This window comes from Eleutherodactylus coqui, chromosome 10 (assembly GCF_035609145.1).
Source record: "Eleutherodactylus coqui strain aEleCoq1 chromosome 10, aEleCoq1.hap1, whole genome shotgun sequence".
Taxonomy (NCBI): domain Eukaryota; kingdom Metazoa; phylum Chordata; class Amphibia; order Anura; family Eleutherodactylidae; genus Eleutherodactylus; species Eleutherodactylus coqui.
The window spans coordinates 24385841-24400204 of NC_089846.1; the positions used below are offsets into that span (position 1 = coordinate 24385841).

The 14364-nt window shown below is 50.0% G+C and overlaps 1 protein-coding gene across 1 annotated transcript in view; it reads left to right on the plus strand.

The window, feature by feature from the left end:
* The window catches only part of PLXNB3 (plexin B3), a 77164-nt gene extending 67876 nt beyond the window's left edge, over window positions 1-9288 (plus strand). The window contains exons 29-35 of the mRNA XM_066580597.1: window positions 52-218; window positions 298-458; window positions 4679-4826; window positions 4909-4973; window positions 5932-6007; window positions 6841-6915; window positions 8299-9288. Of these exons, the coding sequence (XP_066436694.1) occupies window positions 52-218; window positions 298-458; window positions 4679-4826; window positions 4909-4973; window positions 5932-6007; window positions 6841-6915; window positions 8299-8403 (797 nt within the window). The 3' untranslated portion in view covers window positions 8404-9288. The remainder of the gene's footprint in view (window positions 1-51; window positions 219-297; window positions 459-4678; window positions 4827-4908; window positions 4974-5931; window positions 6008-6840; window positions 6916-8298) is intronic.
* Window positions 9289-14364: the final 5076 nt, after the last annotated feature.

Sequence of the window (14364 nt, forward strand, 5' to 3'; positions counted from 1 at the left end):
CCCTGCCCACATCACTCTTCTTCGTAGTCTCATCACTTCTGTCCTCTGCAGAAACTCCAATGCTAGAAGATGGTGAAGATGGTGGTATCAGAATATGGCATCTGGTAAAGTCCGTGGAAGAGCCGGAGGTGTGTAAGCAGCGCCGCAGCAGCTTGCGGGAGAGAGAGCGTGCCAAAGCCATTCCAGAAATCTACTTAACACGCCTGCTGTATATGAAGGTGAGGAGGGTGACGAGCCAAGATGGTGGTTTATGATCTGACGCAGCAGAGACTTGAAGTATCTTTACCCCCCCCACAGGGAACACTGCAGAAGTTTGTCGATGACACTTTCCAGGCCATGTTGGGAGTAAACTGGCCGGTCCCCATCGCCATCAAATACTTCTTTGATTTCCTGGATGAAATGGCTGAGAAACATGGAATTGTAGATAAGGAGACAGTCCACATCTGGAAGACACACAGGTGGGTACAGTTGGCTTTGGATTAAAATGTATCTCTACATGTAATAATAAAACTTGATGTTACCATTCTTTTAGCATGCGGTGTGTTTTGCTTGTCAGAGAAGCAGCTTGTGCTCCAGAGCTGCTTTTCATGTGATAAGTCAGTACAACCAAAATCAGACATTTTAAGGCTTTAGTTGCCCAGTATTTATAGACCTTTTAAAGGGATTGTACAGTGGCAAACTAAAGATGGGCCTATCCACATGGTAGGTTATCATTGATGGATCAGTGTACGTCCGCCACCCGGGATCCCTTACAATCACATGTTTTCTGGGTTAGCGTACTTAAGCATTGAATTGATCTCTGCAGGAAGTAGACAGCCCCTTTCTCATTGCTGTGGCAGGCTTGGTATTATTGGTAAAGTTCCCATTGAAGTGAATGGGTGTAATGCCAAGCCTGGCCACTGCAGTGGAAACAGAGCTGTCTGCTTCCTGCAAAAATCACCTCTATGCAGTAGTACATTGGCCCAGCAAACCACTGATCTTTGTAGCTCCCGGGCAGCGGACAGGTGCTAACCTTGTCGATTATTGTAGACACCAGGGACCCTCCCACCCTCCCCCAGCTGGCACATATGCTTGTAGACACCTGGGACCCCCCTCCCCCCCCCAGCTGGCACAGATGCTTGTAGACACCTGGGACCCCCCCCCCCCCCCCCAGCTGGCACAGATGCTTGTAGACAACTGGGACTCCCCTCCCCCCAGCTGGCACAGATGCTTGTAGACACCTGGGACCCCCCTTCCCCCAGCTGGCACAGATGCTTGTAGACACCTGGGACCCCCCTCCCCCAAGCTGGCACAGATGCTTGTAGACACCTGGGCCCCCCTCCCCCCAGCTGGCACAGATGCTTGTAGAGACCTGGCCCCTCCCCTCAGCTGGCACAGATGCTTGTAGGCACCTGGGGTCCATCCCCTCAGCTGGAACAGATGCTTGTAGACACCTGGGACCTCCCTCCCCCCAGATGGCACAGATGCTTGTAGACACCTGGGACCCCCTCCCCTCAGCTGGCACAGATGCTTGTAGACACCTGGCCCCTCCCCCCAGCTGGCACAGATGCTTGTAGATACCTGGCCCCTCCCCCCAGCTGGCACAGATGCTTGTAGACACCTGGCCCCTCCCCCCAGCTGGCACAGATGCTTGTAGACACCTGGCCCCTCCCCCCAGCTGGCACAGATGCTTGTAGACACCTGGGACCTCCTCCCAGCTGGCACAGATGCTTGTAGACACCTGGGACCTCCCTCCCCCCAGATGGCACAGATGCTTGTAGACACCTGGGACCTCCCTCCCCCCAGATGGCACAGATGCTTGTAGACACCTGGGAACTCCCTCCCCCCAGATGGCACAGATGCTTGTAGACACCTGGCCCCTCCCCCCAGATCGCATAGATGCTTGTGGACACCTGGCCCCTCCCCCCAGCTGGCACAGATGTTTGTAGACACCTGGCCCCTCCCTCCCCCCAGCTGGCACAGATGCTTGTGGACACCTGGCCCCTCCCTCCTTCCAGCTGGCACAGATGCCTGTGGACACCTGGCCCCTCCCTCCCCCCAGCTGGCACAGATGCCTGTGGACACCTGGCCCCTCCCTCCCCCCAGCTGGCACAGATGCCTGTGGACACCTGGCCCCTCCCTCCCCCCAGCTGGCACAGATGCCTGTGGACACCTGGCCCCTCCCTCCCCCCAGCTGGCACAGATGCTTGTGGACACCTGGCCCCTCCCTCCCCCCAGCTGGCACAGATGCTTGTGGACACCTGGCCCCTCCCTCCCCCCAGCTGGCACAGATGCTTGTGGACACCTGGCCCCTCCCTCCCCCCCAGCTGGCACAGATGCTTGTGGACACCTGGCCCCTCCCTCCCCCCCAGCTGGCACAGATGCTTGTGGACACCTGGCCCCTCCCTCCCCCCCAGCTGGCACAGATGCTTGTAGACACCTGGCCCCTCCCTCCCCCCCAGCTGGCACAGATGCTTGTAGACACCTGGCCCCTCCCTCCCCCCCAGCTGGCACAGATGCTTGTAGACACCTGGCCCCTCCCTCCCCCCCAGCTGGCACAGATGCTTGTGGACACCTGGCCCCTCCCTCCCCCCCAGCTGGCACAGATGCTTGTGGACACCTGGCCCCTCCCTCCCCCCCAGCTGGCACAGATGCTTGTGGACACCTGGCCCCTCCCTCCCCCCCAGCTGGCACAGATGCTTGTGGACACCTGGCCCCTCCCTCCCCCCCAGCTGGCACAGATGCTTGTGGACACCTGGGGCCCCTCCCTCCCCCCCAGCTGGCACAGATGCTTGTGGACACCTGGGGCCCCTCCCTCCCCCCCAGCTGGCACAGATGCTTGTGGACACCTGGGGCCCCTCCCTCCCCCCCAGCTGGCACAGATGCTTGTGGACACCTGGGGCCCCTCCCTCCCCCCCAGCTGGCACAGATGCTTGTGGACACCTGGGGCCCCTCCCTCCCCCCCAGCTGGCACAGATGCTTGTGGACACCTGGGGCCCCTCCCTCCCCCCCAGCTGGCACAGATGCTTGTGGACACCTGGGGCCCCTCCCTCCCCCCCAGCTGGCACAGATGCTTGTGGACACCTGGGGCCCCTCCCTCCCCCCCAGCTGGCACAGATGCTTGTGGACACCTGGGGCCCCTCCCTCCCCCCCAGCTGGCACAGATGCTTGTGGACACCTGGGGCCCCTCCCTCCCCCCCAGCTGGCACAGATGCTTGTGGACACCTGGGGCCCCTCCCTCCCCCCCAGCTGGCACAGATGCTTGTGGACACCTGGGGCCCCTCCCTCCCCCCCAGCTGGCACAGATGCTTGTGGACACCTGGGGCCCCTCCCTCCCCCCCAGCTGGCACAGATGCTTGTGGACACCTGGGGCCCCTCCCTCCCCCCCAGCTGGCACAGATGCTTGTGGACACCTGGGGCCCCTCCCTCCCCCCCAGCTGGCACAGATGCTTGTGGACACCTGGGGCCCCTCCCTCCCCCCAGCTGGCACAGATGCTTGTGGACACCTGGGACCCCTCCCCTCAGCTGGCACAGATGCTTGTAGACACCTGGCCCCTCCCTCCCCCCAGCTGGCACAGATGCTTGTAGACAGCTGGGACCCCTCCCCTCAGCTGGAACAGATGCTTGTAGACACCTGGGACCCCTCCCATCAGCTGGCACAGATGCTTGTAGACACCTGGCCCCTCCCTCCCCCCAGCTGGCACAGATGCTTGTAGACACCTGGCCCCTCCCTCCCCCCAGCTGGCACAGATGCTTGTAGACACCTGGGACCCCTCCCCTCAGCTGGCACAGATGCTTGTAGACACCTGGGACCCCTCCCCTCAGCTGGAACAGATGCTTGTAGACGCCTGGCCCCTCCCTCCCCCCCCCCCCCAGCTGGCACTGATGCTTGTAGACGCCTGGCCCCTCCCCCCCAGCTGGCACAGATGCTTGTAGACGCCTGGGACCTCCCTCTCCCCAGATGGCACAGATGCTTGTAGACGCCTGGGACCTCCCTCTCCCCAGATGGCACAGATGCTTGTAGACGCCTGGGAACTCCCTCCCCCCAGCTGGCACAGATGCTTGTAGACGCCTGGGAACTCCCTCCCCCCAGCTGGCACAGATGCTTGTAGACACCTGGGAACTCCCTCCCCCCCAGCTGGCACAGATGCTTGTAGACACCTGGGAACTCCCTCCCCCCCAGCTGGCACAGATGCTTGTAGACACCTGGGAACTCCCTCCCCCCAGCTGGCACTGGTGCTTGTAGACACCTGGGACCCCTCCCCTCACCTGGAACAGATGCTTGTAGACACCTGGGACCTCCCTCCCCCCAGCTGGCACAGATGCTTGTAGACACCAGGGACCCCCTTCCCCAGCTGGTACTAATACTTGTAGACAACTGGGCCCCTCCTCCCCCCAGCTGGTACAAATGCTTGCAGCCACCAGGGAACCCCACCCAACTGGAGCTTTGTTTCTTTGCCATTGGGCCAGATTCCCCAGTGGTTTGTTAAATATAAGGCTTTCAGTCTCATGCAGCCGCCTCTAGGGGGAGCAGACTAAAAGCGGACTTATCACAGTGAGGTGGTTTTCTATAGAAAATAAGGGATTTATTGAAAAAAAAGCAGAAACATAACCCATACTTAGAGAAAGTTGTTTTACTAATGGACTGACACTCATTGGTTTTTTTATTTTTATTTTTTTTATTTTCTTTTGGCCACAGCTTGATGCAGAGGTTCTGGGTGCTCGTCCTGAAGAACCCGCAGATGGTCTTTGATATTGAGGTGTCAGAGAACGTAGATTCCATCCTTTCAGTCATTGCCCAGACCTTCATCGACTCGTGTACCATCTCGGAGCATAAAGTGGGCAGAGTGAGTACAAGGATTAGAGAGGAGGTTGATGGATTTATGTATGTTTGGGGTCTGGGATGACTTTGTTCTCTCTTCATTATAGGACTCGCCTGTCAATAAATTACTATATGCTCGTGAAATCCCGCGATACAAGCAGCTTGTGGAGAAGTAAGTACATATGAATCCATTGTAGAAGACCTCAGAGGCTGCCTGGTCTTGGGGTCACTTGTATGGTAACTGGTGTCCCCAGGAGTGCGGTGCCGACACTGTTGATTCAGCCAAGTGATCATCTGTCTCGGTTAATCCACCAAGAGGGACAGACGAATTACAGTGTAGCTCGGCCGCTCTAAAGGCCCATTTAGACCCAACGATTCTCACTCAAAGCAGTCTTTTAAGCGCGAATCATTGGGTCTAAATGGGCCTTTAAGCACCCTGGATATATTAGGAGGGGCGTACACCCTGAGCAGTAGTACAGTACCCATGTTATGTTCCAGACAAGTTAGGGAAAATTTACCCCTTAACAACCACCCATGCTGCTTTTTACAGCGGCCGTTAAGAAGCTGCTCAGCTGTCTGACAGCCTGGCACGTACTCTTAACAGCAGGGACCAAAGAAACCACCAATCCCCACTAGTTACTTGTTTACATGCAGTAGTCCATGCAACCATGGCATGCAAAAGGCTGGCAGAGGGAGGGTGCTCCTTCTGTCACCTATTGAAACCCTGCCTGCGATATGAACACAGGGTCCCATATAGGTTTCTATGGCACCAGAAGGCTTGAAAGATGGCCTCTGGCGCCACCATCAGGGTGGCCTATAAGGCTTGGCAAATTATCTAAAACTATGAAATTGCCACAAAAATGGCAAAACATGAAAGAAATGTATCACTAGAATCACAGTAACCAGGGAATGTTATCACATTATTTATTCTGCATGCTGAGCGCCATAAAAATGAAAAATTCCTAAAACAAGTAGTTGAATCCCTCCCCCCCCCCCCCCCAAAAAAAAAATTTGTTTGATACAAACTATACAAAATATTATATGTACCTTGAAGTTGTTCGTTTTTTCCTAATACGGTACATCTATCTGTGATGCATGATTTTTTTTATATCTTGTCCTTCCATTTACAGGTACTATGCTGACATTGCAGACTCCACTCCAGCCAGTTACCAGGAGATGAACTCCTCCCTCACCGAGCTGTCAGGGGTGAGTATATCTCAAGGCTCAGGGTATTCGTTATATTAGATTCCAATGCAAAATAAGATTTAAAGGGGATTTCTAGAATTAAGATACTTACCACCTGTCCTCAGGATAGGTCCTCAATATCTGATCGTGGGGGTCTGCTGATTAGGACCCCTTTTGATCAACAGTTTTGAGGATTGGTGCTCAGGTGAGCAATATGGCCTCTTCTCAGCTTAGTGGCATCACATTCATCAGTCACGTGGCCTTAGAGCAGTTCAGTTCCAAGTGAATGGAATTGAGCTGCTATACCAGGCACCATCACTATGAAATTTATAGCGCTGTGCCTGTAATGTAGTGAAGAGGTCACTGCACTCGCCCGACCTCGTTTAAAGGGATTCTGTTATCAGGTTTAATGCTGCCTGAACCCAGTACAGGCATGCACATTGCCCCGTGGAGGTCTTATTCTGAAACCCTGCAGCACTTCAGAATAAACACACTTTGAAGTTTAACTAGGAGCTGAGCTCTTGAGTCACTGAGGCGGACCGCATCGGGTTCTCCCTGCCTGCCACATGCAGAGTGACTGTTCTGTCCCTATATGCTAAAGGGGAGAGTGCTGTCAGTCTTCATGCTGCGGGAGGGGAGAAGCTCCGCTCCAAGTCAAACTTCAAAATGTGTTTATTATGAAACACTGCAGTGTTTCATAATAAAGCATCTGTGTGTATACATATAATTACAGGTGTGCTTTAGTAGTAGTGTGTGTGTGTCTGTGTATACACGAGTATATGTATGTATATTATGTGTATAATATATATAATAATATATTTATACTTATTTATATTTTTACTGTCTTCTTCCAGATTCACTCAGATGATCTGAACTCCCTGGTTGCCTTGCAAGAACTATATAATTATATAAACAAGTACTATGATCCAGTGAGTGATGCATCATTTAACATTCCTTTAGCCCAGAGAACCTATACAGTAGATCTGTTGCCGATCGAAGGAACACTTGAGTGGACAAACATGTCCTTAAAGGGGTTGTCCAGGTGTCGGGTAAATTTTTAGATATTGGTCCAGGCCTGTTCAGACAATAAAAGCCGGGGCACATACCTGTCCTCTGCTCCAAGGCAATCCAGCGCTGCAGACCTGCAGTCTTCCTGGTCTTTGTTTCAGAACATCTACCACCTTGCCTCCACAGCAAATCAGAGGCCACAGCCCTCACATGCCATTTTCTTGGCGGAATGGCTCCAAGTATCTGAGTGGTGATGCCAGGAGGATGGCACCTAACCACATCAGAGGAGTAATGCCAGCAGGATGGCACCTCATCACAATGGCCTCTGATTGGCTGCAGTAGTCAGTTGGTAGCTGTGTAAAAAAAAAACATCGGGAGAACTGCGGGGCTGCAGCGCTGGATCGCCGGGGCAGAGGACAGGTTTTTAAAAATTGCCTTGCACCCGGGCAAGCCCTTTAATCTGACTATAGACATAGGGATCTTCATAGCATAGCTATACGGGGAGAGCCCTTTGGATCCTTGACATTTGATGCCGCTAGAAACGGGCTGGCCTTCAGTATGAAATATTTCCCCAGAGATGAGGGCCAATCGTATCCAGCATCTGCTTATCGCTATTTGTGAATATGACCCGTCCGTTGTGCTGGCCCCTTTGGGTTTAGGTACCAGTAAGTAGTCGGCCATCGTGTGCCTATGGATAGCTGTACTGCTGTACAGAATACAATTCTTGCCTTTTCTATGAGAAGCATTGTCTCATTAGGCCTCATGTCCGCGGCCGTATTGGTAAAATGCTGCGGGTCTCCCCACAGCGTTTTACCGGTGTTGGTAAATACCCGTACTGCTGGCACACGGACGCAGTCATGCGCAATTTGGCCCTTTTTTTAAAAAAAACAACAAAAAACCCCCAAAACCTCGCTCTGTTTCATAGCAGGGTTGCGTATAAAAAAGCCGCCCATAAGCGATGTATTGCATGTGGACAGCGCTGCATACCCTGCCTATACAAATGTATAGGGATCACGCTGCGTGGTACGCTGAGCAATAGAGCATGCTGTGATCTATTTTACGTGCGTATCTACACACACATGTGCATGGGTCTATGAAAGTCCATTGACTCCATTCACCGCGTATTATGCGGCCGTGCATCGCATGCGTAATACGCTGTGAAAAACCGCCCGTGGACGTGTGCCCTGCAAGAAGAAGGTTCTTGTACATTTTTTCAGCTCCTCAGTTACAAGAGCTTGCCCGCTCCCTATAATTAGCTTTATCGGCGTCTTATGGCCGCACTAACCTTCTTTCCCTGTAAACAGATCAGCCACGCTCTGGAGGAGGATCCCAGCGGGCAGAAGATGCAGCTGGCGTACCGCTTACAACAGATCTCAGCCCTGGTGGAAAACAAAGTCACAGATCTATAATGGATGCAGCGACACAGGACTTCTTTATGGGAAGATAACTCGGAGATGCAGATGATGGTCGCCGACTAGAATTTTAGTGCATTCTTCCATCTGATCAAAAGATCTGTGTTTCGGGAACTCTAACGTCGCTGGATGACACCCGGAGACTCTTCAGAACAAAAGACTTTTTTTTTTTTTACCTTTTTAGCACTTTCTTACCACAATACAAAACTGCCAAGTTTCATCATATCAACTTGAGCTACCCAGAATCCTTTCCTCTTCCCTCACCAGCCCTGCAGTGCACTGCCTACCTCAGTGGAACTGTATAAGTGCCTTACTTCTGGTTCTTGCTGGGGTCTTCCGATGACCACAGTATGCAGCCCTGGCCTTGTTCCCTTCATTTAATTACTAGATAACACACAGCGTGGATGTATATTATACTTGTATGGCAGGAAAGACGTGGTAGATAAAGGTGGCACTGCCCATAGCAGCCAATGGGATGTCTGACTGTTTGCGATGGGCCACAATCTCTGCACAATTCTCATTTATCGTTCCCTAATATACTGTATGTGTGTCTTTTTGAGTCTTGTGCTTCATACTGGACCAGCCGTGGCATTATGGAGGAAAGAACCATTGAATATAGGGCATTGTTTGTTGAGTATATAGCAGCCATATTGTGTCATTGGGGCTCCAGGATGTTGCATGTGGGGGTCTTCTGTGTGACTGCTGCGTCTGGTGGTGGTACCCCAGGGGACAGTCGTCATCAGATCCCGGACTGTCTGTCTCCGGAGAGCGTTGCTTTTGTTTGTCTCTAACTTATGCAAAGCCTGTAAATAGATATAACTATATTTATTGTTCTTTTTATGCGGATTGTTTTTGCAAATAAAATGAATTTTTAGAAAGTGATTTGTCCATTTTTTTTTTTTTCTTTTTGTTTTTTTTTTCTGTGCCCCATTGCCAACGGTTTATGTGGGCAGCTTCCAAGCTGTACTGCAACTACAACTTCTATCATGCCACAGGCTGCCCTTCTGGGAGTTGTACTTCTGCAACCACTGCTCTGAACGAATGGAATTGAAAATGTTAATTTAACAAGGGGGGCACCCCAGTGCCCATCAGAGACGACCCTATACAATTCACCATCCTGTAAGACAAGACGTGCTCAAAGTCCGCTCTTACAGAGCAGCTCTCCGTTATGGTCATAGAGGGGGATCCCCAGCAGGAGACCCTGATCTGTAACCTTCATATGTCTTAATAGGTTATATGAACAGAGGTTGTCACCTTAGCACAACCCCTTTAAGGGTTTACCTTTTTCATCCCTATTTACCGACCGCCCATACACCTTTTTATGGTGGCTGCTAAGAGGTCCAAGGCCTCTTTCACATAGGTGACAGCAATATCGCCGCAAGAAAATCGTTGCGACATCACAGCTTTGTTCCCATGATTTTAGAGCGTTATCGTTGTGTTTTCTCGCGGTGAAATCGCTGCTGGTCGCAATTTTCTTGCATGACTTTGTAGCGCTTTATATAATGTTAGTCACATCGCATGAAAACTGGGATTTCGTGCAATGCGACAAAAACAAAGGCTCCATAGGGAAAAATTGGCTACAGAGCGTGCCACTTACTGGATCATAGCCCAGCTCCTTAACAACTCCACTCAGCAACTTCCGTAGAGAATAGATTCTGGGCGCCATAACCTTACCTTCTGCACAACGTATAGCAATGCTCGTCCTTGCAAGGATATATATAGAGCAGGGGGCCAGGAGAAGCAACGGACACCCGGGTTAGACAGATCTACCCGCTGGGGCGGAGACCACTGGGTTACCTGTAGGGGCATCACCCACCCTGTCAGTATGGAAGGCAAAATCGTTAATGTAGACTAGATTTTCCGTTTAGTTTTTTTTTTTTTGAGGTAAAACGAAAAAAGGTTTGGTACCGTGTTAGCTAGTCGGGCAAAGTGTCTAGTCCAAGTAATCTTGTAGATATGATACCTTTTTAATGGCCAATAAAATACATGGTGTTCTAGCGAGCTTTCAAACCTCTCAGGGTCCTTCATCAGGCATAATGGAATAGATCTAAAGATGTAGTTCTATAAAAACATATACACATGATCACATGGGAGGGCACAGACATGGTGTGATTAATTTGCGCTTGAAACAAATTCCTAGAACAGTATAAGGGGTAATAGACATGATATGATTGATAGCACTTAGATAAATACCAGAAAGGGATGAGCATAAGGGTGGACACCCACTGGCGTTTTTTTTTCTCCACTGCGATGCGGGACTAAAGTTAAAGTCTCGCAGCGCAGTGAGAGAAAAAAGCCGGCATCATGCCGGGATATCGGCATCACGCCGGCATATCGCCAGTCTTTTCAATGGGGCCAGCGGCAGCAGCACTAGCCCCATTGAAAAGTGAAGTAGAATGCCGGGGACTTCTGACACAGCTGTGGCAGATGTCCCCGGCATTCTATCCCATTGCTTTCAATAGGATCGGCACTTCTGCTGATTCCATTGAAAGCAATGGTTTCTGCCAAGCCCTGCGGAATGATTATAGGGGAAGGGCTTGAAATATCAGCCCTTCCCCGATAATCTGCCAAAAGTGTGTATAAAAAAAAAAAAATTTATACTAACCTCTTCGGCACTCAGCTGCGTCCACGGCTCTGCTATTAAGCTCTTTCAGCAGTCGGGGATTGAAAAATCCCCGCCTCCTGAAAGGGCTGTGCAGATTGGCTGAGGGCTCAGCCAATAGCAGCTACTGCTTAGCTATTGGCTGAGCGCTCAACCAATGACACACTGCCCTTAGCTGGCCCCATTGAAAACACTAGCGATATGCCGGTCCTATACCGGCGTCTTTGCGCTGCGAGGCGATAGTTTTCTCGTGTTCTCGCAGCCCAACCCTAACAGTAAATACTGCATTTGTCCAGTGACAAGGGATGTGAAAGTTTTATGATCTATAAATTGATGTTAGGGGGACACCACAAAGCAAACGTGTTACTTCTGCTCTGTCTCTCTCGTATATCATAATCTTCACTGATGCAAAAAGCCCCTTCCAAGATTCATTCCGTTTTTGATTGCGTGGTTACCACTGCTCTCAGTTTCTCAAAAACTGGATGAATCTCGGAGGGAGCTTTTTGCAATCGTTCGCTGTATTTAAACCAAACGAGAAGTGAACGAGCCAACAATGATTTTTATGCTGGCATAAAATGAACGAAAAGCGAACTTTCAAGCGTTGGCTGCGTTTACACTAAATGATTATCGTTCATTTTCATTCCTTTGATGATCGTTCTGTGTAGTGGGGCCTTTAGATATTGATGACCTACTTGTTTGAAAACTTAAGGTGTTTCTTAGCTTATCTCTGTATTTCAGACGGCTGGCAGACCAGCACTGCGGCCATTGTAGACCCTTGAGTTTTAGGCCTGATTCACATGACTGTATTTGCACCCTTAAGACCTGTGTCACATGAACATATTTGTGTACGATACAGTGAATAGAACCCATTGATTTAGATGGGTTAGTTCACAAGCGCATACTTTGCATGCGCAATTCCATTGCGCAAAAAAATATGCAACATGTTCTATTTCCCTGTGCATTAGGCCTTTAGCCATTACGGAACCGTGGCTGTGGTTTTTTTTTTTTTTTTTTCTTTCGCACGCGAATGTGCAAGATTTGCGTAAGCAAATAGCTGTGCAAAAACGCAACAAGGATGCGTGCGTAAATGCGTTTACGCCTGTGTCAAGCCGGGCTTATTGTGGTATAGATTATAATATATGTACCGTCGTTTGAAGATTGTGTTTTAAGAAGCGTTTTGTTTAAGAACTGCACCCTCTGGGCGCTGGGTGGGGCAAACAGTATCTGGAATGACGCGTCAAAAGTCCCTATTGCCCTGTTAACCAGGGTGTGGTGTAAATTGTAGGGCTGACTCTACTTAGTGGCCCCCTCAAGGACAACAACCTCTTTCATCCAATCCTAAGGTGGGGGACTCTTATGTAGCGGCCCCTTTAACTGCCATCATTACATGTCACTCGGGGTAGTCACACTTTTCAGAACACTGAATGGCATATATGGCTAGTTATTAACCCTTTGCAATCCAATTTTGGATTCAGGGTTTCCTAGGGGGGCTTTCTCTTACTGCCATTATTCAATGGCGCCATTTTCTAGCTAGAGCCAGTAATGCGGTATGGGACATGCTGGAGAGGCCACCCAACAACAGAGCGGCCAGTAATATACAGTAAGAATACCCTGCCGGACATCGAAGCTGTACAGCCTTCAATCAGAAGGTCTTCAGACGGTGGATTGGAAAGGGTTAAAATCTCAGATTTGGAATTTAAAACTTGAAAATATGTACCTTATGAAATTCTAATATTCTAAATATGACTAAGGGTGCAATGCAAATAAGAAAGATAGAATTACTACCTTTGCAGCGCCACCTATTGGATGGCAGCATTCTTTCATACCCCTCCTGACCGAAGGGCGCAATCACACGAGCAAAAAAAAAAATAGAGCCCATTATTTTCAATAGGTCTATTTACATGGGTGACTTCTTTCTTGCGGTGATGCTGCGGGATGGAAAAATTGCAGCATGTTCTATTTTCGAGTCCCTCATGAGAATAGAACATGCGGATGCGCCGTCTCCCCCACATTGCACAATGCATGTTCGGAGTGTCAGTGTCCTGTGCAACTCACGAGCATTCGTGTCAATGCACCGTTAGAGACTCCTTATAGGGGTATTCCACCGAAAAATTTGGATTGAAGAATACGTCTTCAGGGTGCGAGCAAACATGGATTTGGTGTGGATTTTACAAAATCTGAAAAAAAAACCAATGTTTAGGGGGTCTGTGCTCACGCTAGTTCCACCTCAGTCACAGAGCAGAGGGCAAGCAATTAATTATCTTAATAAATATTTATTGAAAAAGTAAATCGTTACTATACAAAGTCAAAGTCCTATTTACATGATATGAGATAAACACCCAAAACACATTCATAGAAGAAGAAATTCACAAATCCATGATGGGACTCAACCCTTTGCAATCCAAGTTTGGATTCAGGGTTTCCTAGGGGGCTTTCTCTTTGTCATTATACAATGCCGCCATCTGCTGGCTAGACCTAGTACTGCAGTATGTGACATGAAGGAGAGGCCCCTGACAACAGAGTGGCCAGTAATATACAGTAAGAATACCCTGCCGGACATCTTCCGACATCGGAGCTGTGCAGCCTTCAATCGGAATGTCTTTAGACGTCAAACAGTGAATTGGAAAGGGTTAAAGGAACACTCTAGGCTAATCCGAAACTCTGTGTAATGCCCACTGCAAGAGCTGCAGGGTCTATTCATACCACACATTTTAAAGAACTCCAAATAAAGAGCCCATGTCAAGCTCCAAATTCTAAAACCCAACACTGGGCAACAAAGTAGTTTTACCCTGGCGTGTTCCTTTAAAGTGACCCTCCGGCCCTGGACAAACCAAGATGGTCACCACTTCTCTGACTATCAGATATGTATTGGCAGTCCATCAGTAGTCTAAAACACGGCACACTGCTAATTGGTCAGTATTACTCACATGAGGAGCCTTAGCCAATCAGACCGGTGGGCAGTGACCTAGACTACCAATGCAAAGTGTGTTTCAGGTAGGCAGAGAAGTAGAGCCATCTTGATCTATCTGGAACCGGAAACCCGAGGGACTCTTTAATTTGAGTTAACATGTAGAACGAGCGGAGCTGATGGGATTAGTATATCGCTGCCATAGACCAAAGCTCAGTGTGCTTTCTTATCACGCCTGCTCGTCATTTACGTGTTATCGGTCACATGAGGTTAGAAGGCCGAAGCTACTTTATTAGAACAGGACTGTGGTGCAGTTTCAGGACAGTAACTTGGTTCTCGGATCCCTCGGGAGAGCTTGGGCGGTGATAAAGTTGCACTTCGGTAGATCAGGTCCTGCCCGTACTCTCTTGGCTCTGGTTGGCGGTGGACGTGGTAATAGGAGTCCTTT